The sequence below is a fragment of the Centropristis striata genome, chromosome 13, assembly GCF_030273125.1.
Source record: "Centropristis striata isolate RG_2023a ecotype Rhode Island chromosome 13, C.striata_1.0, whole genome shotgun sequence".
NCBI classification, from domain to species: Eukaryota; Metazoa; Chordata; class Actinopteri; order Perciformes; family Serranidae; genus Centropristis; species Centropristis striata.
This window is the reverse complement of record NC_081529.1, coordinates 37,509,797-37,533,977: the sequence shown is the minus strand read 5'-3', so window position 1 is coordinate 37,533,977 and position 24,181 is coordinate 37,509,797. Positions and strand designations below refer to the sequence as shown.

The 24,181-nt window shown below is 39.7% G+C and overlaps 1 protein-coding gene across 4 annotated transcripts in view; it reads right to left on the bottom strand.

The window, feature by feature from the left end:
• cog1 (component of oligomeric golgi complex 1) overlaps positions 1-24,181 on the bottom strand; it is a 28,248-nt gene that overhangs the window by 870 nt on the left and 3,197 nt on the right. For 2 of the 4 annotated variants that reach the window (XM_059347917.1, XM_059347916.1), the window contains exons 3-14: positions 22,598-22,779; positions 18,808-18,978; positions 17,516-17,672; positions 14,520-14,730; positions 12,897-13,254; positions 11,148-11,629; positions 10,035-10,181; positions 8,220-8,381; positions 6,590-6,711; positions 6,263-6,371; positions 4,809-4,892; positions 3,064-3,138 (exon numbers count right to left, since the gene is read on the bottom strand). In XM_059347917.1, coding sequence (XP_059203900.1) covers positions 3,064-3,138; positions 4,809-4,892; positions 6,263-6,371; positions 6,590-6,711; positions 8,220-8,381; positions 10,035-10,181; positions 11,148-11,629; positions 12,897-13,254; positions 14,520-14,730; positions 17,516-17,672; positions 18,808-18,978; positions 22,598-22,779 — 2,260 coding nt within the window. Of the gene's footprint in view, positions 1-3,063; positions 3,149-4,782; positions 4,893-6,262; positions 6,372-6,589; positions 6,712-8,219; positions 8,382-10,034; positions 10,182-11,147; positions 11,630-12,896; positions 13,255-14,519; positions 14,731-17,515; positions 17,673-18,807; positions 18,979-22,597; positions 22,780-24,181 lie in introns of all 4 variants that reach the window. The other 2 variants (XM_059347914.1, XM_059347915.1) reach the window with 1 other exon arrangement.

Here is a 24,181-nt window from a genome sequence, read left to right as displayed (position 1 = left end):
TACTCCATACCACCAGGATAAAAACAAAGACCCCAAAATTGAACAGAAATATTTTTAACAACAAGAAAAATGCAACATGTAAAAATGAACAGAACCACAGGTTAAATATTTATGATAAAAACAGTTCGTTAGCCTCATAGCATAATTGCCTAAGTCATTTTTTGGCCAAATTGTGATATCTGCCTAACTTTACTCTCCTACCACTGCTGCATCTTTCTGCCTCATTGCCTGTTCTCAGCCTATCAGAACACTTGTTAGAGTCCAAAATCACTTTCTGCCTTAGTCATCTCTTTGATTTAGGCATTTTTGCGGCTACATACAAACCAAACTACATTATTTTAAGAGAAAAATTGCCTTAGTCAGGGCATATTCTGCCTAAGTCACTTTTATCTGTTATGAAATCGATGTGTTTAATTTTTTATGCAAACTTGTTCACACTTCTATTTGAACTTACTGTTACAATATCAATTAAAAATACCAATGGGCTTACTAAAAATTGTGTTTTTTCTTGTTTCCCGAAAACATTCAAATATGACTTAGGCAAATATGCTACGAGGCTAACGAGTTGCAACTATGATAACAAGCTTCAGATACCGGATACTTTTAAAAAAGAGGATCGTATCCGGATACAGCGTATCAGTATGGATACTTTTTTGAGTATGGACACTTTTAACAACCCTAGTAACATCATGGCTGAATTGAAGACTTTCACTTGCACACAGTGAAAACACAACATCCAGAGTTTTCAGACTGCTGCACCGGAGACACTTTATATTACCGTAATAACTCAACTACCGGAAAAACTCCAATGTTTTCTGAAAGCTGAGAAGTTTCTCTTTACAGCCAACAGTTTCATTAAGGTCATTTCTAGGGCCGGGACTTTAACGCGTTAATTAAGATTAATTAATTACACAAAAATCAACGTGTTAAAACATTTTTTTATGCATTTTAGTAATTTTGTGTATTTTTGTGTCTTTTTTTTTGGGTCATTTTGTGTCTTTTTAAAAATGATTTTGTGTATTTTTTTGGTAATTCTATGTACTTCTTTGGTCATTTTGTGTATTTTTGGGTCATTTTGTGTCTTTTTTTCCCAATTTTTTGTCTTTTTTTGGTAATTTTGTGTCTTTTTTTAATAATTTTGTGTCTTTTTTTTGTAATTCTGTGTATTTCTTTGGTCATTTTGTGTCTTTTTTGTCATTTTGTGTCTTTTTAAAGTAATTTAGTGTTTTTTCTGTTATTTTATGTCTTGTTTTAGTAATTTTGTGTCTTAATTACTTACTCTTAATGCGTTAATTAAGATTAATTAATGTTCTCAGGTCAAATATTAATATGCGATTAAAATGCGATTAATTTTGATTAATTAATTACAAAGGCTCTAATTAATTAGATTAATTTCTTTAATCGAGTCCCGGCACTAGTAATTTAACTATCGCCTCTCCCAGAAACCCACAAAGCAGGAATACAAACAATAGAAACACTGGAAATATGTAGAAAATTATAGTCAAAATATCGTTCGTCTTTGTCAACTTTTTTCAGTTAGTTTTGTAACCACACAATACAGTTTAAGTTAGTTATCGTTTCTTTAAAAAACTCTCGTTTTTATTTTTATTTCAAGTGACGAAAATGTTTTTTCAATTCTAGTTTTTGTTATTTTGTTAGTTTTTGTTAACCATAATAACTTTAGTGGGGTAATGTTAGGTTATATATATATTACATACATCTTAAAAGGGACCTATAATGATTTTCATTTTCCAACATATACACAATGTTACAATGTGAGATGTTCATATTAAATGTTGCCAATGATAAAAGCGTGATAGACCCTCTTTAAGAGCTCCCCTCAACTTTTGTTTTAGCTCCACGTAACAGAGAGTTCAACCTCATTTTACCAAATTTAAATGTACCTGGGCCAATCAGAGACCAGGACCCTAACCAGGACTGGAGCCCAAAGACTCTGAGATCTACCATGCAGAGCAGCATTCTACGGGTTAAACCAGGGGCCTCAAACTCTAATTACCTGGGGGCCACTGGAGGCAGTGTCACAATGACCAAAAAAAGACACAAAATGACTAAAAAAAAGACAAAAATTACCAAATAAAGACACAAAATGACCAAAAAAAAGCCACAAAATAAAAAAAAAATGACAAAAATGACCAAATAAAAAGACACAAAATGACAGAAAAAAACCTATATTACTTTTTTTTAAAAGACACAAAATGACCAAAAAAGGCACAAAATTACCAAAAAAGACACAAAATAATTTAAAAAGACACAAAATTACTATAAAAAACTCTAAATTACTTAAAAAAGACACAAAATGACCAAAAAAAGACACATTACTAAAAAAAAAGACAAAAATTACCAAATAATGAAACAAAATGACCAAAAAAAGCCACAATTTTTAAAAAAAAAAGACACAAAATGACAGAAAAAAAACCTATATTACTTTTTTTTAAAAGACACAAAATGACCAAAAAAGACACAAAATAATTAAAAAAAAGACACAAAATTACTATAAAAAACACTAAATTCCTTAAAAAAGACACAAAATGACCAAAAAAGACACAAAATTATTTAAAAAAGACATAAAATTACTACAAAAAAAAAAAAAAGTAATTAAAGGGACCTTCCACACACAACATGATCAAGGTGGGGGCCACAAAATATCGTCACGAGGGCCACAATTGGCCCACGGGCCGCCAGTTTGAGCCCCCTGGGTTAAACTACAGAATCATTAAATCAGTTAATACAGTAATGTCACACTGCAAATGGACCAAAGGTAAACCAAAGCTCTACACAAAACACTACACTACACTACACAACACACACACACACACACACACACACACACCACACACACACACACCACACACACACACACACAGAGGAACTTGCCTGCTGTTTAACGCTGGAGGCAGAGAGAGCAACAGGCAACATTTCAGGATGGAACAAACAATGAGACAGAATGAAGAGATGAAGACAGACTGATGATGTCATCAGATCAACAACAACATCAACATCAACAGTGGAGGTGTAGAGGAAGTGATGTCAGGTGTTACTCACCAGCTGAGGAGCTTCACAGCTCCTGGTGCTGGATCCAGACTTGGCTCTCCGCTGGTTGGTCATGCTGAGAGGCAGCAGCCCAAACCTGCAGAGAGCAACCAGGGAAACACTGACATCAGCCTCTGGTGCTCAACACGCTCTAAAGTCACCCAGCAACAGAGTTTTTATCTTCTATATCTTTGCAATAAATTATTTTCATCATTCAGTATTCCAGGTTTTCCTCAATTAGTTTGTTTTTGATCATCATACATCCTTATTTTATGTTTTCCTTTATTTATTATTTTAATAAAATCCCTTTTTGTGTCACTACTCTTCTAATGCACAAAATGGGTCAAAAATTATCCGTATCTATTTTTAGTTAAGTAGCTTTGTAAGCTAACTTCTTGGCAAAGTATTTTGCTAGGTAGCTTGCTAAGCTAACTACTTAGCTTACTTTTTGGCTAAGTATTTAGCTAAGTAGCTTGCTAAGCTAACTACTAAGCTAACTTCTTGGCTAAGTATTTAGCTAAGTAGCTTGCTAAGCTATATACTTAGCTAACTTCTTGGCTAAGTATTTAGCTAAGTAGCTTGCTAAGCTAACTACTAAGCTATCTTCTTGGCTAAGTATTTAGCTAAGTAGCTTGCTAAGCTATATACTTAGCTAACTTCTTGGCTAAGTATTTAGCTAAGTGGCTTGCTAAGCTAACTACTAAGCTAACTTTTTGGCTAAGTATTTAGCTAAGTAGCTTGCTAAACTAACTACTAAGCTAATTTCTTGGCTAAGTAGCTTGCTAAGCTAACTACTTAGCTAACTTCTTGGTTAAATATTTAGCTAAGTAGCTTGCTAAGCTAACTACTTAGCTAACTTCTTGGCTAAGTATTTAGCTAAGTAGCTTGCTAAGCTAACTACTAAGCTAATTTCTTGGCTAAGTAGCTTGCTAAGCTAACTACTTAGCTAACTTCTTGGCTAAGTATTTAGCTAAGTAGCTTGCTAAGTGAACTACTTAGCTATCTTCTTGGCTAAGTATTTATCTAAGTAGCTTGCTAAGCTAACTACTAAGCTAACTTTTTGGCTAAGTATTTAGCTAAGTAGCTTGCTAAGCTAACTACTTAGCTAACTTCTTTGCTAAATATTTAGCAAAAGTAGCTTTCTAAGCTAACTATTTAGCTAACTTTTTGGCTAAGTAGTTAGCTAAGTAGCTACAGAGCTACACTCCTCCTGCTGAGTGTTTCATGTCAATTTCAGGATCATCTCCTAATTTACTTTGAGGCGTATCATATTCATCTATAAGGCTTACCATCTTAGTTTTGATACATAATGTAGTGTATTTGAAGAAAAGTAACAAAATATAAAAAATAATAAAGTTTAATAGTCAAATGGCTAAACTACCTGTCAGATATATATCTAATTAATATTTTAAATAAAGATGATCCTTTCTGCTGGACTCAGTAGAGTACTGCTCTACTTTACAGTAGCCTTGTTCACTGAATGCTAGGGCTGGGCGATATATATCCATATAAAAGACATATAGATATATTTTAAATGTGATATGGAATTAGACCATATCGCATACATCCATATAGTTCAAATTTGTGCAAATTTACATAAAAAAATCACTTCTCAGCGATTGTATGTTTGGTTTATGCTAATTATACTGATGTCACAAAGAATTAAAAACAAATGTTTGCCAGAGCTGTGTTGCTACGCTAGGAGCTAGCTAGCTAGCGGTGACCTCTGACCTGGTGTGGCTGCTGGCCAGCGGCAGGATGTTGTACGGCTCCTGAGAGTTCACACTGCTGCTCCTGGAGGAGAACTGCTTCTCTGAGCCCGTCAGCAGCCCCAGCAGCACCTGAACACACCATCACACTCACATTTACACTAAAATCACATCAAAAAGCCTTTATCGTCATGATATCGGCAACTTTATAACGAAATTGAAAGTGCTGCTGCATAAGGTGCATATTTATGACAATCACAACACAAAACAACATGAGTAAAACATGTAAAAACACAGAGGACAGGAACAGGAACAAGGACATGTGATGTAATAAATAAGTATGAAACTAAATGAATGACTACTGAAAATGCTACAAAATTATAGATGAGGTAGATTGTATGTCTTACACATATTAATTGTATTGCGTATGTCCGTTCTATTGCATATTTTAGTGAATTTATCCTGCGAGGTGTTGAGAGAAGCTGATTCTCATGCTGTTGGTTGTGATTTTGAGGTTTGTGTAGTTCCTAAACAGAGCAATAAACGAGGCATTTCTACTGTTTCTGCCTCATCTGGACAGCAGAGACATGATGAACTCACTGGAGTTAACGTCAACACTAATGTTCCACTGGTGCTTTGTTTACATCCTGCTGGAAGATTTCATGTCAGAAAGTTTCCTTTGAAGGTAATTATTTAATAAACTCAGTGCTGATGCTTCCCTGTTGGTCAAGCTACAAATACACTTCCTGTCTGTGTGTGTGTGTGTGTGTGTGTATGTGTGTGTCTGTGTGTGTGTGTGTGTGTGTGTGTGTGTGTGTGTGTGTGTCTGTGTGTGTGTGTGTCTCTCTCTCTTTCTCTGTGTGTGTCTCTCTGTGTGTGTGTCTGTGTGTGTGTCTGTGTGTGTGTGTGTGTGTGTGTGTGTGTCTCTCTGTGTCTCTCTCTCTCTGTGTGTGTGTCTCTCTCTCTGTGTGTGTGTGTCTCTCTCTCTCTGTGTGTGTGTGTGTGTGTGTGTGTGTGTGTGTCTCTCTCTCTCTCTGTGTCTCTCTCTCTCTGTGTCTGTGTGTGTGTGTGTGTGTCTGTGTGTGTGTGTGTGTGTGTGTGTGTCTCTGTGTGTGTCTCTGTGTGTGTCTCTGTGTGTGTGTGTGTGTGTGTGTCTCTGTGTGTGTGTGTGTGGGTGTGTGTGTCTCTGTGTGTGTGTGTGTCTCTCTCTGTGTGTGTGTGTGTCTCTGTGTCTCTCTGTGTGTGTGTGTGTGTCTCTGTGTCTCTGTGTGTGTGTGTGTGTGTCTCTGTGTGTGTGTGTGTGTGTGTGTCTCTGTGTGTGTGTGTGTCTCTCTCTGTGTGTGTGTGTGTGTCTCTGTGTGTGTGTGTGTGTGTGTGTCTCTCTCTCTCTGTGTGTGTGTGTCTCTGTGTGTGTGTCTCTCTCTGTGTGTGTGTGTGTGTCTCTGTGTCTGTGTGTCTGTGTGTGTGTGTGTGTGTGTGTGTGTGTGTGTGTGTGTGTGTACCGAGCTCCTCTGGCTCAGCCTGCTCAGGTTGGTGTTGAGAGGAGGAGTGAACACGTCCAGATCAAACGGGTCGATGAAGCCCTCCAGCCAATCACACGCCTCCTGGAATCTGCACACACACACACACACACACACACACACACACACACACACACAACCATTTCACAGCTTTTTCTTGAGCTTCTTCAATATGGAGAGATTTTATACCTAAATAGATATCGAACAAGCAAAATATTGAAAGAAAGCTTTGAATAAATAAACTAAATTTTGTGTGTGTGTGTGTGTGTGTGTGTGTGTGTGTGTGTGTGGTGAACCTGTGTGGTGTACCTGGGGTCCTGGTGGAGCCTGGAGGTCTTGGCCTCCTCCAGTCTGCTGCCCAGCGTGGTGTTGAGGTAGCGCAGGTCAAAGAGCAGCTGCAGAGCTCTGTTCTGGGTCATGGGGAACACGTCCTGACCACACACACACACACACACACACACACACACACACTCTTTATCATCACAACCTTTACATTTAAACTATGTTGCCTTCCATATACAGCTACATCTCAAAAAATTTGAATATCGTGAAAAAGTTCAATATTTGTTGTCAATCATCTCAGAAAGTGAAGGTGAGTGGTTGCTAAGCGACTAGAAAAGCTATATAAGTTCAGGTCCATTTACCATTCACATAAAAACACAAAAAAATGGCAAAAAACACACAAAAAGATAAAAACACACAAAACACAAAAAAACACAAAAATGACAAAAAACAAAAAAACACAAAAATGACAAAAAACACAAAAACACACAAAAACACAAAAATGACAAAAAACACATAAAAACACAAAAATGACAAAAAACACATAAAAACACAAAAATGACAAAAAACAAAAAAACACAAAAATGACAAAAAACACAAAAACACACAAAAAAGACAAAAAACACAAAAGACAAAAAAAAACTAAAAAATTACAAAAAACCCACCAAATACACCCAAAAAAATGACAAAACACACAAAAAACACACAAAAAAGGACAAAAACACAAAACAAAAAAGACATAGAAACAAACTCAAAACACACAAAAACCATATTATAAAATAGATGCAAAATAGATGCAAAAATGACCCAAAAAGACACAAAACTGACCAAAAAGACACAAAAATGACCAAAATAGATGCAAAAATGACCCAAAAAGACACAAAACTGACCAAAGACACAAAAATGACCAAAATAGATGCAAAAATGACCCAAAAAGACACAAAAATTACAAAAAAAAGACATAAAACTACCAAAAGAGACACAACATAACAACGACAATACATCAAATGACCAAAATAGATGCAAAAATGACCCAAAAAGACACAAAATGACCAAAAATAGATGCAAAAATGACCCAAAAAGAGACAAAAATGACCAAAAAAAAGACACAACATAACAACAATACATCAAATGACCAAAAATAGATGCAAAAATGACCCAAAAAGACACAAAATGACCAAAATAGATGCAAAAATGACCCAAAAAGACACAAAAATTACCAAAAAAAGACATAAAACTACCAAAAGAGACACAACATAACAACGACAATACATCAAATGACCAAAATAGATGCAAAAATGACCCAAAAAGACACAAAATGACCAAAAATAGATGCAAAAATGACCCAAAAAGAGACAAAACTGACCAAAAAGACACAAAAATCACCAAAAAAAGACATAAAACTACCAAAAGAGACACAAAATAACAACGACAATACATCAAATAACCAAAATAGATGCAAAAATGACCCCAAAAGAGACAAAAATGACCAAAAAAAAGACACAACATAACAACAACAATACATCAAATGACCAAAAATAGATGCAAAAATGACCCAAAAAGAGACAAAATGACCAAAATAGATGTATGAGAGAGTGGTACATAATCCTGTATCGTGTGTTAGTGGTGATCATAGAGGTCAGAGGTCAGTATTTACCGTGGGGGGGGGCTGCTGGCTCAGGCTGTGGTAGTGGTCCAGGGCCTGGGCCAGGCAGGCCTGCAGCAGCTCCTGCAGGGTGGGCCGGGGCAGAGCGTGGCCCCCCACACGGTTCACCGCCACGCACAGCTGGAACAGCAGCGCCTGCACCGACCACGACGGCTGCACCAGACAAGTCACACACGAGTCATACATGAGTCATACACGAGTCACAAACGAGTCACACATCAAGTCATACATCAAGTCACACACGAGTCACACACGAGTCACACACAAGTCACACACAAGTCACACACGAGTCACACACGAGTCACACACGAGTCATACACGAGTCACACACGAGTCACACACGAGTCACACATCAAGTCACACACAAGTCACACACAAGTCACACACGAGTCACACACGAGTATCACACGAGTCACACACGAGTCATACACGAGTCATACACGAGTCATACATGAGTCACACATCAAGTCACACACGAGTCACACACAAGTCACACACGAGTCACACACAAGTCATACATGAGTCATACACGAGTCATACATGAGTCACACATCAAGTCACACACGAGTCACACACAAGTCACACACGAGTCACACACAAGTCATACATGAGTCACACACGAGTCATACATGAGTCACACATCAAGTCACACACGAGTCACACACGAGTCATACATGAGTCATACACGAGTCATACATGAGTCACACATCAAGTCACACACGAGTCACACACGAGTCATACACGAGTCACACACGAGTCACACATCAAGTCACACACGAGTCACACACGAGTCACACACGAGTCACACACGAGTATCACACGAGTATCACACGAGTCATACACGAGTCACACACGAGTCACACACGAGTCACACATCAAGTCATACATCAAGTCACACACGAGTCACACACGAGTCACACACGAGTCACACACGAGTATCACACGAGTCACACACGAGTCACACACGAGTCACACATCAAGTCACACACGAGTCACACATCAAGTCATACATCAAGTCACACACGAGTCACACACGAGTCACACACGAGTATCACACGAGTATCACACGAGTCACACACGAGTCACACACGAGTCACACACGAGTATCACACGAGTCACACACGAGTCATACACGAGTCACACATCAAGTCACACACGAGTCACACACGAGTCACACACGAGTATCACACGAGTATCACACGAGTCACACACGAGTCACACATCAAGTCACACATCAAGTCACACACGAGTCACACACGAGTCATACACGAGTCACACACGAGTCACACACGAGTCATACACGAGTCACACACGAGTCACAAACGAGTCACACACGAGTCACACACGAGCCACACACGAGTCACACACGAGTCACACACAAGTCAAACGAGTCACACACGAGTCACACACGAGTCACACACGAGTCACACACGAGTCACAAACGAGTCACACACAAGTCACACATCAAGTCACACACGAGTCACACATGAGTCACACATCAAGTCATACATCAAGTCACACACAAGTCACACACGAGTCATACACGAGTCACACACGAGTCACACACGAGTCACACACAAGTCACACACGAGTCACACACGAGTCACACACAAGTCACACACGAGTCATACACGAGTCACACACAAGTCACAAACGAGTCACACATCAAGTCACACACAAGTCACACACAAGTCACACATCAAGTCACTGAAACCACTGACTCCAGTGGTTTCAGTGACTTGATGTGTGACTTGATGTGTGACTTCTACTTCCTGTCTGAGTTAGAGGACATGAGGAGACGCAGACCTGGACTGGAAGACGGATCTTGGAGGTGACGCTGCTCCCCGACTCGGCCTCCTCCTGGATCTCCAGGTCCTCCCAGTTGGTGGCTGTTGTTAGGATGGAGCCGGCAGACTCTGCATGCAGCGCTGCACCAAACTTATCCAGCAGCATCTGGAAAACACCACACAGTCACCAGGAAGATCAATAAACTCAAGTCATGTTTGGAAGCTACTGTATGAGGGAGCATATATAAAAACCACCTAACCGAACCACCTGATTTTTTCGTTAATTCCTACTGCCTGTCAAACATTTGCAGTATTACAGAAAAAGCACAAAAAGTCTGCGTTATAATGCGTCCACTATAAGAGAGGCGTGGCTCCTTTAAGCAGCAGGACAGTCAGTGCTAACAGGCTAACAGTTAGCTCTGTAGCAGTACAGTGTGTATGTGCTAACAGGCTAACAGTTAGCTCTGTAGCAGTACAGTGTGTATGTGCTAACAGGCTAACAGTTAGCTCTGTAGCAGTACAGTGTGTATGTGCTAACAGGCTAACAGTTAGCTCTGTAGCAGTACAGTGTGTATGTGCTAACAGGCTAACAGTTAGCTCTGTAGCAGTACAGTGTGTATGTGATAACAGGCTAACAGTTAGCTCTGTAGCAGTACAGTGTGTATGTGCTAACAGGCTAACAGTTAGCTCTGTAGCAGTACAGTGTGTATGTGCTGCTGCTGCAGGAGGTGTTCACTTAGCGATCTCTGTTTGTTTACAATAAGCACCAGACACTGTGCACAGTTATCGATGCCAGTTTGTTTACAATAAGCAACGGACACCACGTGCACAGTTAGCGATGCCAGTTTGTTTACAATAAGCGACGGACACCACGTGCACAGTTAGCGATGCCGGTTTGTTTACAATAAGCAACGGACACCACATGCACAGTTAGCAGTTAGCAAAAATGTAGATGGCTTATGTAAACAACAATTATCAAGTCCACAAAAAGTATCGCGTCCATTTGTATATATCGAACAGTAAGTCGATATGTTGACTATGGTGACAGGTTAGTCTTTGAAAACCTGAATCCTACACACCTGAACACACAACAAACCACAGTGGACAGGTAAAGTTTCAGGTAAATACACACCTTGGAGAGGGCGGAGCTCCAGATGCGGTACGCCTCCATGCTGCAGGCGATAAGCTCCTCCCTCAGCCCCGCCCACTTGGCCTGGGCAGGGCTGACCTCCGGGGCGGCCCCCCGGGCTTTGCCTAGCTTCTTGCCCTGCCGGGGCGTCCCCCTCGGCAGGGCCTCGGAGCCCTTCTGTTTTCCCAGGATGCAGTGCTTCAGGTTGGGGCAGAGCTCCCCCAGGGACTGGCAGAGCCGGGCCATGAACAGGACCGAGCTGAGGCGGGTGGAGCTGCAGGTGGAGGTGGGCTCAGGTGAAGCAGCAGCCAGCTCAGAGCGGACCGAGGACAGGATGTGGCGGACGCACGCCACGCAGCCTTCACGCAGCGCCTCCTCCACCGCCGGGGAGTCGGTGAAGCGGTTAAAGGAGGAGGCTGAGGAGGCTGAGGAGGCTGAGGAGGAGGTCTCTGTGGGTCCAAAGGAGGCTGAGACGGAGTCAGAGCCTGCAGAGCATCAAACATTTATTATTATATATTTATAACATTTATCTCTGTTTAGTAAGCTAGCACACACACACATCAGAGTGTTAGGCTAAATTCTAGGGCTGGGCGATATATCAGCATAAAAAGATATAGCAACATATTTTTATATGTGATATGGAATTAGACCATATCAAATATATCGATTCTTTCCTCATATAAATATAAATATTTCGGATGCTCTAATGTTTCAACAGACGATAATGGATCAATTTTAGGCATTTTAAAATTTGACCATTTTTGACTAAAATAGACATGCTATAGTATGACTTTTATTTTGAAAGGGTCATTTTTGGACATCCCATACATAAAATTGTGTTTTTCTGTCATTTCTGGCCATACTATTCTCTTATATGTTTCAAAAGACAATAAAAGACCCATTTTAAGCATTTTATCGTACATATTTCTTTCTTTCTGTATAAATGCTGCCCTTACTAGGGTTTGTCATATTTAGTTCTTTTGTAATGTTCCTTATTCTTTTCTCATATAAATATAAATATTTCTGGCCATATGATGCTGTAATATCTTTCTACAGATGATAATTGACCCATTTTCAGCATTTTTGACAAAAATAGACCTGTTATAGCATGACTTTTATTTTGAAAGGGTAATTTTTTGGACATCCCGTAATATGGTGTTTTTCTGTCATTTCTGGCCATATGATGCTCTAATATGTGTCAACAGACTATAATAGACCCATTTTAAGAATTTTTAGGCATTTTAAAATTTGACAATTTTTAACAAAAATAGACCTGCTATAGCATGACTTTTATTTTGAAAGGGTAATTTTTTGGATATCCCATAATATGGTATTTTTCTGTCATTTCTGGCCATATGATGCTCTAATATTTGTCAACAGACGATAATTGACCCATTTTAAGAATTTTTAGGCATTTTAAAATTTGACCATTTTTAACAAAAATAGACCTGCTATAGCATGACTTTTATTTTGAAAGGGTAATTTTTTGGACATCCCATAGTATGGTGTTTTTCTGTCATTTCTGGCCATATGATGCTCTAATATGTGTCAACAGACGATAATTGACCCATTTTAAGAATTTTTAGGCATTTTAAAATGTGACTATTTTTGACAAAAATTGACACGTTATAGTATATATTTTTAAATGTATGCGATCATAGACCCCCAGAGGATTATCAATTAGCATCTTCTTCAGGCTAGTTATCTGATGTTCAGGTATGATGAAGCAGACTGGGTTTGTTTGTTTCTTACCTGCGTCCTGGGAGGGCAGGTAGAACTGCAGGTCGTCCAGCCTAGCCTTTAGCTTAGCATCGAGGGAGGAGCAGAAGTTCTGGACGCAGGGCGTCAGGGCCTGGGTCTTCATGGCCAGGCTGCTCCTCTGGTGCTGCTGCCCCCTCTGGCTCACACTGACCCAGCCGGCATCACTCAGCAGGTCCCCCGGGGCCTCCGACCACAGGAAGGACGCCACGTCCACCTCGTACTGGGAGCCCCGGCAGGACCCGGGGGGGGCCCCCGGAGCGGCCTGGAGGGTCTCCAGGTCCCTCACAGCGGAGGAGAGGAGCTGCACGGAGCTGGAGGAGATGGCTTCAGTCTCCTCTTTGGTGATGGCCTTCAGGAATAAAAGCACGGATCAGTGGAATATTATAAACTATATAAATTATATAATAATTATATAACTGTGGAGCATCAACAGGGAGGCCTGACACCTAAACTAATGTTAAATCACCATGCATCAATATTATTTTCAGATTTTTAAAAATACTTTTACATATATTTTGGTAATTTAGTAATTTTTGTGTCATTTTTTGGTAATTTTGTTTCATTTTTGGTCATTTTGTGTCTATTTTTGGTCATTTTGTGTTTATTTTTGGTCATTTTGTTTCATTTTTGGTCATTTTGTGTCTATTTTTGGTCATTTTGTGTTTATTTTTGGTCATTTTGTTTCATTTTTGGTCATTTTGTGTCTTTTTTTGTAATTTTGTGTCTTTTTTTTGTCATTTTTACATCTATTTTTGGTCATTTTGTTTCATTTTTGGTAATTTTGTGTCTTTTTTTGGTAATTTTTACATCTATTTTTGGTCATTTTGTGTCTTTTTTGGTCATTTTGTGTCTTTTTTGGTCATTTTGTGTCTTTTTTTGGTCATTTTTACATCTATTTTTGGTCATTTTGTGTCTATTTTTGGTCATTTTGTGTCTATTTTTGGTCATTTTGTGTCTTTTTTGGTCATTTTGTGTCTTTTTTTGGTCATTTTTACATCTATTTTTGGTCATTTTGTGTCTTTTTTTGGTCATTTTTGCATCTATTTTTGGTCATTTTGTGTCTTTTTTTGGTCATTTTGTGTCTTTTTTTGGTCATTTTGTGTTTATTTCTGGTAATTTTGTTTCATTTTTGGTCATTTTGTGTCTTTTTTGGTCATTTTGTGTCTTTTTTTGGTCATTTTTACATCTATTTTTGGTCATTTTGTTTCTTCTTTAAGTAAATTAGTTTTTTTCTGTCATTTTGTGTCTTTTTTTTAGTAATTTTGTGTCTTTTTTTGTCAATTTGTGTTGTTTTTTTTTAGTAATTGTGTGTCTTTTTTTAGTAATTTTGTGTCTTTTTTTGGGTCATTTGGGGTCTTTTTTTAATCAATTTTGTCTTTTTTTTATAAATTTTTGTCTTTTTTTGGACATTTTGTTTCTTCTTTAAGTAAATTAGTGTTTTTCTGTCATTTTGTGTCTTTTTTTTAGTAATTTTGTGTCTTTTTTTAGTCATTTTGTGTCGTTTTTTTTTGTAATTTTGTGTCTTTTTTGGTCATTGTGATAGTGCCTCCAGCGGCCCCCTGCAGGTAATCTGAGTTTGAGACCCCTGATGATGAAGCTTTGGGAGACACTGACCTGCAGGCGCTGCAGGAAGAGTTGCTGCAGGAAGTCGTCCCAGACCAGCAGGGGGCGCTCCAGCAGCCTCTGACACACGGAGGTCCAGTGGAGGCTGATGGAGTCGGAGGACAGCAGGTCCCACACAGCGTCTCTGATGGCTGCCAGACCCTTCAGACTCCTCACGTAGACCAGGAGGCTGCCCACGCCCCGGCAGATCTCCTCCTTACAGCTGGAGGCGGGACACGGTCACCATGGTTACAGCTCAAAACACCACAATATCATGGAAACGTTATATAGATTCATCACACACAGAGTGACATATCTCAAGCCTGGTTTTCTTCTAGTTTTGATGATTCTGGCTTTTGATTCATCTGTTTCTGATAGCTACAATAAATCCTCCACAAGGCTGTTATTCAGAGGTACCTGGTCATCAGGTGTTTTTATTTAAAGATTTTCTACGACAATGTTCCATCAGATATTTAGCCTGGGTATACCCAGACTGCCTTGTGCGCTCGAATTTAATTTCGAACCTCCAGGCAGTCTGGAATCCAGGAAGGATTCTTAGCCCTGTTTTAGGATCCAATCACAGAGCGGGGAGGGACGGCAAGACGATGACGCGTACTACTCGGCACTTGGAAGCTTGTAGTTTTCTTACGGATCCAACATGGCTGCTGCAGACGCGAAACTCTCTTTAGCTGTAGATGGTGTTTTAAATAGTTTAGAGCCAAAGTTGAAAGGCGAAAGGTCTCTGGGGGCTCCGCTGAGATCACCGGCGTTATGGTAGCGGGGCTATTAGCGTCGCTAGCGGCTATTAGCACCGTTAGCGGCTAATAGCTAATAGCCGCTAATATCTAATAGCCGCTAGCGGCTAATAGCCCCGCTACCGCAGACAGTGGAGCCCCCAGAGACCCGCAGCAGCTTGATTATTGCCCATAAAATCAGTGGATGTGTGTGGCTGAATGACATGAGGGGGAATAAAGCGTGAAAATAAATAATCTTGCAGAAAGCGAGAACTGGAGAAGCAAAGCAGCAGCAACACTCTCTCACAGACACACACACAACAAACATCCATCTCTGTTGCTCTACTACGTCATCTGGTATAACTGATCTGATTGGCTAAGAGCTACCTACAGACGCTTTGATAGACATTCTAAGCGTCCAATAAACGGCTCCGGAGGATCGTAAACCACACCTCCTCTACGGAGAAATACATTGCTCGTTGCCAGACTAGCCCTCATTTGAGAATAGTCTGGTGTTAGCCAGGCTATCAGATATTAGTTATTAGACGCCAATATCGATTTTTAAGCTTAGCTCGATTAATCTGTGCATGTAAATGGTAAATGGGGTGCACCTATATATAGAGCTTTAACTACGCTCATTCACCCGTTCACACATTCATACTGGTCTTAGTGGCTACCAGGGCACACTGGTGCCACCTGCCACCAGCAGGAATTCATTCACACACTGATGAACGCAGCACCAGGAGACATTTGGGGTTCAGTATCTTGCACAAGGATACTTGGGCATGTAGCTGCCATGGTCGGGGATCGAACCAGCGACCCTCCGATCAGAGGACGGCCCGCTCTACCAACTGAGCCACAGCCGCCCTGACTGTCAATCAGCCTGATCACCAATAACGATTATCAATGAAAATCCACCATGTAAACCTGAACATCATTCAGTTAGTCCCTGTGGTTGTTGGTTCTGATTATTAAACATTCATGTCAAACGTGGAGAACACCTCAGACTAAGGGAATGTGGCGGTCCCCGTCTAGTTGATGTGCTGATGTGGTTGACAGTTATTGTTTCTCCTAGGTGTCCTTGAAGGCACCATCAGCAGACAGTGTATTTGGAGCGCCTGGTTCAGGCTCCTAAAGGATAAAACCTGTTTCAACGCTGCTCTCTCTCTCTCAGCAGCAGAACTTTCTCTTTGTTTGGGTTCTGTTTGTTTCCACTTGACAACATTTACACTTCATATTGCTCTCACGTCCACATTTACATGACTGATGTTACTGACTTACACACTTCATATTTGTACTCGTCACCTCGGTTGTTTAACCCTTTGATGCACAACATGGGTAAAAAAGGACCCGCATTTATTTCCCCTGTTATTTAATCTGTTTTGATATCAACTTATTTTATGATTGAATATTCTTAGTATGTTTAAATATCTTGTTTTTAATAAAAACAGATCATTATTTTCATTTTGCTTCTAATAATTTATGAAGAAAAAAAGTTTTTGTATTATTACATAGCTAACTACTTGGCTAAGGAGCTTGCTGAGCTAACAACTTAGCCAAGAAGTTAGCTAAGTAGTTAGCTTAGCAAGCTACTTAGCTAAATACTTAGCCAAGAAGTTAGCTAAGTAGTTAGCTTAGCAAGCTACTTAGCTAAATACTTAGCCAAGAAGTTAGCTAAGTAGTTAGCTTAACAAGCTACTTAGCTAAATACTTAGCCAATAAGTTAGCTAAGTAGTTAGCTTAGCAAGCTACTTAGCTAAATACTTAGCCAAGAAGTTAGCTAAGTAGTTAGCTTAGCAAGCTAGTTAGCTAAATACTTAGCCAAGAAGTTAGCTAAGTATTTAGCTTAGCAAGCTACTTAGCTAAATACTTAGCCAAGAAGTTAGCTAAGTAGCTAGCTTAACAAGCTACTTAGCTAAAAAATGGATATGGCTCATTTTTCACCCATGTTGTGTATTAGAAGAGTAGTGACAGAAAAAGGGATTTTATTCAAAATAAATAAAGGAAAACATACAAATTAGGATGTATGATGATCAAAAACAAACTAATTGAGGAAAACCTGGAATACTGAATGATGAATTATTGCAACGATATAGAACATAAAAACTCTGTCGGGTCACTTTAGACCATGTTGTGCATCAAAGGGTTAAGTGAATTTAATAACTGTATTAATGTCTAGACATCCTCTGTGTCCTGTTCTGTATGTGTCATGGCCAGGAGCTATTTCTATTATGACAGTAATAAAAGACATTGTTAGAGGCGTGGTGTCCCTACGTGGTGATCCAGTGCTGCAGCGTGTCCCGGAGCGTCTCCCTCTGGATGGGCTGGCCGAGGCTCCGCAGGGCCGGCTGGAACTCCGTGATGGAGGACGGCAGGAACCTGAACCAGCTGCTGGTGCTGGTCTCCTCCTGCAGAACCCTCCGCTCTTTAGCTGAGGACACAGGTCACATTCATGGCCACACACTTGTGGAAATCTGTGCTTTAACCCTCTAAAGTCTCCAAAAGCTCCAAATAATCAGACTTGTTGCCTCCATCAGACTAGAAAACAAAGCAGCGTGGAGCCCTACTGTACATTTACCTCTAAAGTTCTGGCTGTAAACTCCATGAGGCCAGTTTCAGTTTGATGATGATATACCAAGTAAAACTGGAGACAAGCTCAAATAGATTTAGTATCAAATGATAGAACTGGATGGAACCCTCTTATATGGTAGATTTGACTCCTTTGCTCACATTTGACACATTTAACATTCTTTATTGAGCATGATAGTGTTTTGAAAGTAAAAAAAAAAAAGATTCAAAATCACATTTTATGTTGGACTAAAGGACTAAAAAAGACACAAAATGACCAAAAAAAGACACAAAATGACAAAAAAAAGACACAAAATGACAAAAAAAGACACAAAATGACCAAAAAAAGACACAATATGACAAAAAGACACAAAATGACAAAAAAAGACACAAAATGACAAAAAGACACAAAATGACCAAAAAAAGACACAAAATGACTAAAAAAAGACAATATGACAAAAAAGAGACACAAAAAAGACACAAAATGACCAAAAAGGAGAGAAAATGATAAGACAGAATGACCAAAAAACCCACAGAAGAAACAAAATGACCAAAAAAAGACAAAAAAAGACATGAAAATTATTCAAAAATGGACAAAATAGCCCTATAAGACTCCATAGAGTTATAACACATCTACAAAAAATCCTGTCTGACTTCCTGCTTAATGCCTTTACCATACTGTATTATATTAACCCTTTGAATGACAGGAACACGTCTAGAAGCACTCGTCTTCCTCCAGGAGTCTAATATTTAGAGACACACAACACGCTGCGCTCCCTTCATCACCATTGTTGGACTTCATCAGATTTTGTTGTCTTTGTTTTAATAACTGTATCATTTGGTGCCGATTCTTCTTCTGCTTTATGTTTACCTGCTGGACTTACACAAAGTTTCTCATGATTTGCTGCTGGCAGTGAAGCAGAAAAAAGCATAATTTATATTTAGCCTCACCTAATCTGCTTTTGGCCACTAAACTCTCCTGACCTGCAGCTGTTTACCTGCGTATGTGGTGGAGGTGACGTTCTCCAGGGTGGAGAAGAGCATCCCACAGCTGAGGGCCCCGTCCCCCGGCCGGCCCTCAGGGGGCAGGTAGAACACAGCGTAGGCCTGGAACAGAGTGGTGACCAGCAGCTCCACCAGGCTGCACACCTGGGCCTTGATCCCTGCACCTGCAGCACACACACACAGGTTCACACCAACTGTATATGAACTGTATGAACACTGACATGTTCTCCTAGCCTGGTATACCCAGACCGCCTTGCTCGCTCGATTTCATTTCGAACTGCCAAGGGGTCTGGAAACCAGGAAGGTTTCTTAGCCCTGTTTTAGGATCCAATCACAGAGCGGGGAGGGACGGCAAGATGATGACGCGTACTACTCGGCACTCGGAAGCTTGTAGTTTTCCGGATCCAACATGGCTGCTGCAGACGCAAAACTCTCTTTAGCTGTAGATGGTGTTTTAAATAGTTTAGAGCGAAAGTTGAAAGGTGAAAGGTCTCTGGGGGCTCCGCTGTCCCCCGGCTGGTAGCCAGATCACCGGCGTTACGGTAGCGGGGCTAATAGCGGTAGCGCTACGTTACCGTTGCGGCGTTAGCGGTAGCTATTAGCCCCGCTACCGTAACCACGGTGATCTGGCTCCGAGCCGGGGGACAGCGGAGCCCCCAGAGACCCGCAGCAGCTTGTTTATTGCCCATAAAATCAGTGGATGTGTGTGGCTGAATGACATGAGGGGGAATAAAGCGTGAAAATAAATAATCTTGTTGAAAGCGAGAACTGGAGAAGCAAAGCAGCAGCAACACTCTCTCACAGACACACACACAACAAACATCCATCTCTGTTGCTCTACTACGTCATCTGGTATAACTGATCTGATTGGCTAAGAGCTACCTACAGACGCTTTGATAGACATTCTAAGCGTCCAATAAACGGCTCCGGAGGATCGTAAACCACACCTCCTCTACGGAGAAATGAACGGCTGGTTTCCAGAGTAATCTCATTTGAGATTAGTCTGGTGTTAGCCAGGCTAATGTTCACCAGTAAAAACCTCCAAACAGCGTTCTCATTTCACTTTGTTTCTTGTGTAAGAATTGTGTTTCATTCTGGAATTAAAATACAAATATACATCAAGCGGCAACCTCCTGGTCTGAGCAGGAGGCAAACCAGGAAGTGCTTTAAGTTGCATTCTACTGAAAAATTCCAACAGGGGGCGCTAAGTGTGGCTGCAGAAGCATTTAGGTCCATTCATTTCAGTGCAAAATGAGAAAACTTCTCACTTGATTTATTCCCTCAGAAATGTTTTCAGGACAACACTATGGTCTCAATCACTAGTAAACAATCTTCTTCAAGATAATCTGATGTTAATAGTGTAAATAATTAGCCTGGCTAACGCCAGACTAATCACAAATCAGATGGAAACCAGTTATTAATTTCTCCGTAGAGGAGGTGTGGTTTACGATCCTCCGGAGCCGTTTATTGGACGCTTAGAATGTCTATCAAAGCGTCTGTAGGTAGCTCTTAGCCAATCAGATCACTTATACCAGATGACATATGTAGAGAGACAGAAATGGCGAGCCGTCATCAGGAGAGAAGCAGAACAATGCGTATCCACGGCAACGTGTCAATAAAGTTATATATAACGTTATATGGATATAAAAAAGGAGGTTTAGTGGTTTGGTCTCATAACTTTGATCCTTTGACTGTATTTTGACTTAATGACGTATTATCTGAAGGTTTTGTTCATTAAATGTCTTGTTCAGCGTTTGTTGGACTAACAGACACTCCAAGGAGTCGCTGCTCAGTTTACTGAGGTCATAACAACATTTAAACTAGCACCAGCTAATGCTAACAGCTAATGCTAACATGAGTGAGTCAGGTTGAGGTGTAGAGAGGCTGGAGTAGCTGTACACAAACCGACCAGACGTCACTACAAACATTATTCATATACAGTCTATGGTTTATAGTGAGAGGTGTTACTAATGGTGCTAAGGTTTATAGTGAGAGGTGTTACTAATGGTGCTATGGTTTACAGTGAGAGGTGTTACTAATGGTGCTATGGTTTACAGTGAGAGGTGTTACTAATGGTGCTATGGTCTATAGTGAGAGGTGTTACTAATGGTGCTATGGTCTATAGTGAGAGGTGTTACTAATGGTGCTATGGTTTACAGTGAGAGGTGTTACTAATGGTGCTATGGTCTATAGTGAGAGGTGTTACTAATGGTGCTATGGTTTATAGTGAGAGGTGTTACTAATGGTGCTATGGTTTACAGTGAGAGGTGTTACTAATGGTGCTATGGTTTACAGTGAGAGGTGTTACTAATGGTGCTATGGTCTATAGTGAGAGGTGTTACTAATGGTGCTATGGTTTACAGTGAGAGGTGTTACTAATGGTGCTATGGTTCATAGTGAGAGGTGTTACTAATGGTGCTATGGTCTATAGTGAGAGGTGTTACTAATGGTGCTATGGTCTATAGTGAGAGGTGTTACTAATGGTGTTATGGTCTATAGTGAGAGGTGTTACTAATGGTGCTATGGTTTATAGTGAGAGGTGTTACTAATGGTGCTATGGTTCATAGTGAGAGGTGTTACTAATGGTGCTATGGTTTATAGTCAGAGGTGTTACTAATGGTGCTATGGTTTATAGTGAGAGGTGTTACTAATGGTGCTATGGTTTACAGTGAGAGGTGTTACTAATGGTGCTATGGTCTATAGTGAGAGGTGTTACTAATGGTGCTATGGTCTATAGTGACAGGTGTTACTAATGGTGCTATGGTTCATAGTGACAGGTGTTACTAATGGTGCTATGGTTTACAGTGAGAGGTGTTACTAATGGTGCTATGGTCTATAGTGAGAGGTGTTACTAATGGTGCTATGGTTTATACTGGAGGTGTTACTAATGGTGCTATGGTTCATAGTGAGAGGTGTTACTAATGGTGCTATGGTTCATAGTGACAGGTGTTACTAATGGTGCTATGGTTTATAGTGAGAGGTGTTACTAATGGTGCTATGGTTCATAGTGACAGGTGTTACTAATGGTGCTATGGTTTATAGTGAGAGGTGTTACTAATGGTGCTATGGTTCATAGTGACAGGTGTTACTAATGGTGCTATGGTTTATAGTGAGAGGTGTTACTAATGGTGCTATGGTCTATAGTGAGAGGTGTTACTAATGGTGCTATGGTTTATAGTGAGAGGTGTTACTAATGGTGCTATGGTTCATAGTGACAGGTGTTACTAATGGTGCTATGGTTTATAGTGAGAGGTGTTACTAATGGTGCTATGGTTTATAGTGAGAGGTGTTACTAATGGTGCTATGGTTCATAGTGACAGGTGTTACTAATGGTGCTATGGTTTATAGTGAGAGGTGTTACTAATGGTGCTATGGTTCATAGTGACAGGTGTTACTAATGGTGCTATGGTTTATAGTGAGAGGTGTTACTAATGGTGCTATGGTTTATAGTGAGAGGTGTTACTAATGGTGCTATGGTTCATAGTGAGAGGTGTTACTAATGGTGCTATGGTTCATAGTGAGAGGTGTTACTAATGGTGCTATGGTTCATAGTGAGAGGTGTTACTAATGGTGCTATGGTCTATAGTGACAGGTGTTACTAATGGTGCTATGGTTCATAGTGACAGGTGTTACTAATGGTGCTATGGTTTACAGTGAGAGGTGTTACTAATGGTGCTATGGTTCATAGTGACAGGTTTTACTAATGGTGCTATGGTTCATAGTGACAGGTTTTACTAATGGTGCTATGGTTTATAGTGAGAGGTGTTACTACTGGTGGAGTACCGTGCTGCGGCTGGTTGAGCAGCTGGTGGATGGAGGCCTTGCGGGCCAGCAGGAAGTCGGCCAGGGCCTGGCGTGGCGAGGAGTCCTCCAGCAGCATGGTGGACACCAAGGCCTCGGCGATGGCCTGGTCCGACACCGCACGGCCCTGCAGCAGAGAGCGGCTCTCCAGCAGGATGGTGGACCTGCAACAAGACGGACTAGTTACTGGATAGAACAGAACAGAATATCTTTATTGTCATTGTAACAAGTACCACAAGATTGAAAAGTGCCATCTTATCTAAAATCAATCAATAAAACATAGAATGAATGAATGCTTTTACTTATTTCGGTTAAAAAAAATAAAAATAAAATCATGTTTTTACAAAATAATCCATCAGACAGCAACCGATAAAAGGAAAAATAGGCTGAAGCTCCACTGAAGGCTTATTTTTACCATCTGACATTAACTGAATAATTCACATCATTAAAAAACACATGATAGCTTCACCTGAAAACTCAAATTCAATCAAATTTTATCGTAACTTTTGATAATTTTAGACTTTAAAGTCTTCTTGAAAACTAACATAGAATTACACGTCTTTATTTCATCATTCAGTCCACAATTCCATAATTTAACAACCAAATCTGACACACATCTGTACTTGAGATTAGTTCTGACTTTGTGAGTTTCAAACATTAATAAGTTATAAATCCATAAAGCCTTAGTTTAAACATTTTTTGAATTGGATGTTGCTTTTGTCATCGATGTTTTCACCCCATAATAAGGTACAGTTTGCAGAAGAAAACATGCATGAAGGAAGGTGAACATGAGGCAGATAAACTCATAATTACGACTGTTATTGTAATTTTCTAATGATCAGTATTATTTTTATTTTATTTTTTTCTTACAAGTTGCCTATCAATTTAGGTATAAGTATGTCTTTATAGGAGTATTGTGATAGAGAGTGTAAATGCTTTTGCAAGGATGTGATTTTGATTTTTAATTTTTAATTTAATTTAATTTTTTTTCTTCTCTCTTATTTTTCTTTTCTTTTTTAAACCATTTTCTTTCTTTTTATGTTTTGATGAAAAGACTTGATATGTTTACAAACTGTAGAGCAACATGTATGTGCTGTTTTGTTGTTTGGAATTGACACTTGAAGCATAATTTCTAATGTTTTTGAATATACAATTTCCAAAAATGTTTTAATGTGTGTGATCTTATAAAAAGCTGATTTGTAGAATCACAGTATCCAACTTAATGTATTATCCTGAAAGCTCTTTTCTGCTGTTTAATTATTGGATCTAGGTTTGTTTTATATGCATTTCCCCACACACACACACACACACACACACACACATATATATATATATATATATGGCAACACAAGTGAAAATTTCAGCAAATGAAGGTTCTTATTCAGTAGATCTCTTGTTTTGTAAAGGATAGAAATGTTTTATATATTTTAGGTGAGGCTTCCAACCAATTTTATCATCTATTATTGCTCCACTCTTAAACACTTTGTTTCATATACTCTTTCAATTTCAACATTATTAAAAAATATATATAAATAAAAGCTGCTAAAAAAAACAAAAACAGATACA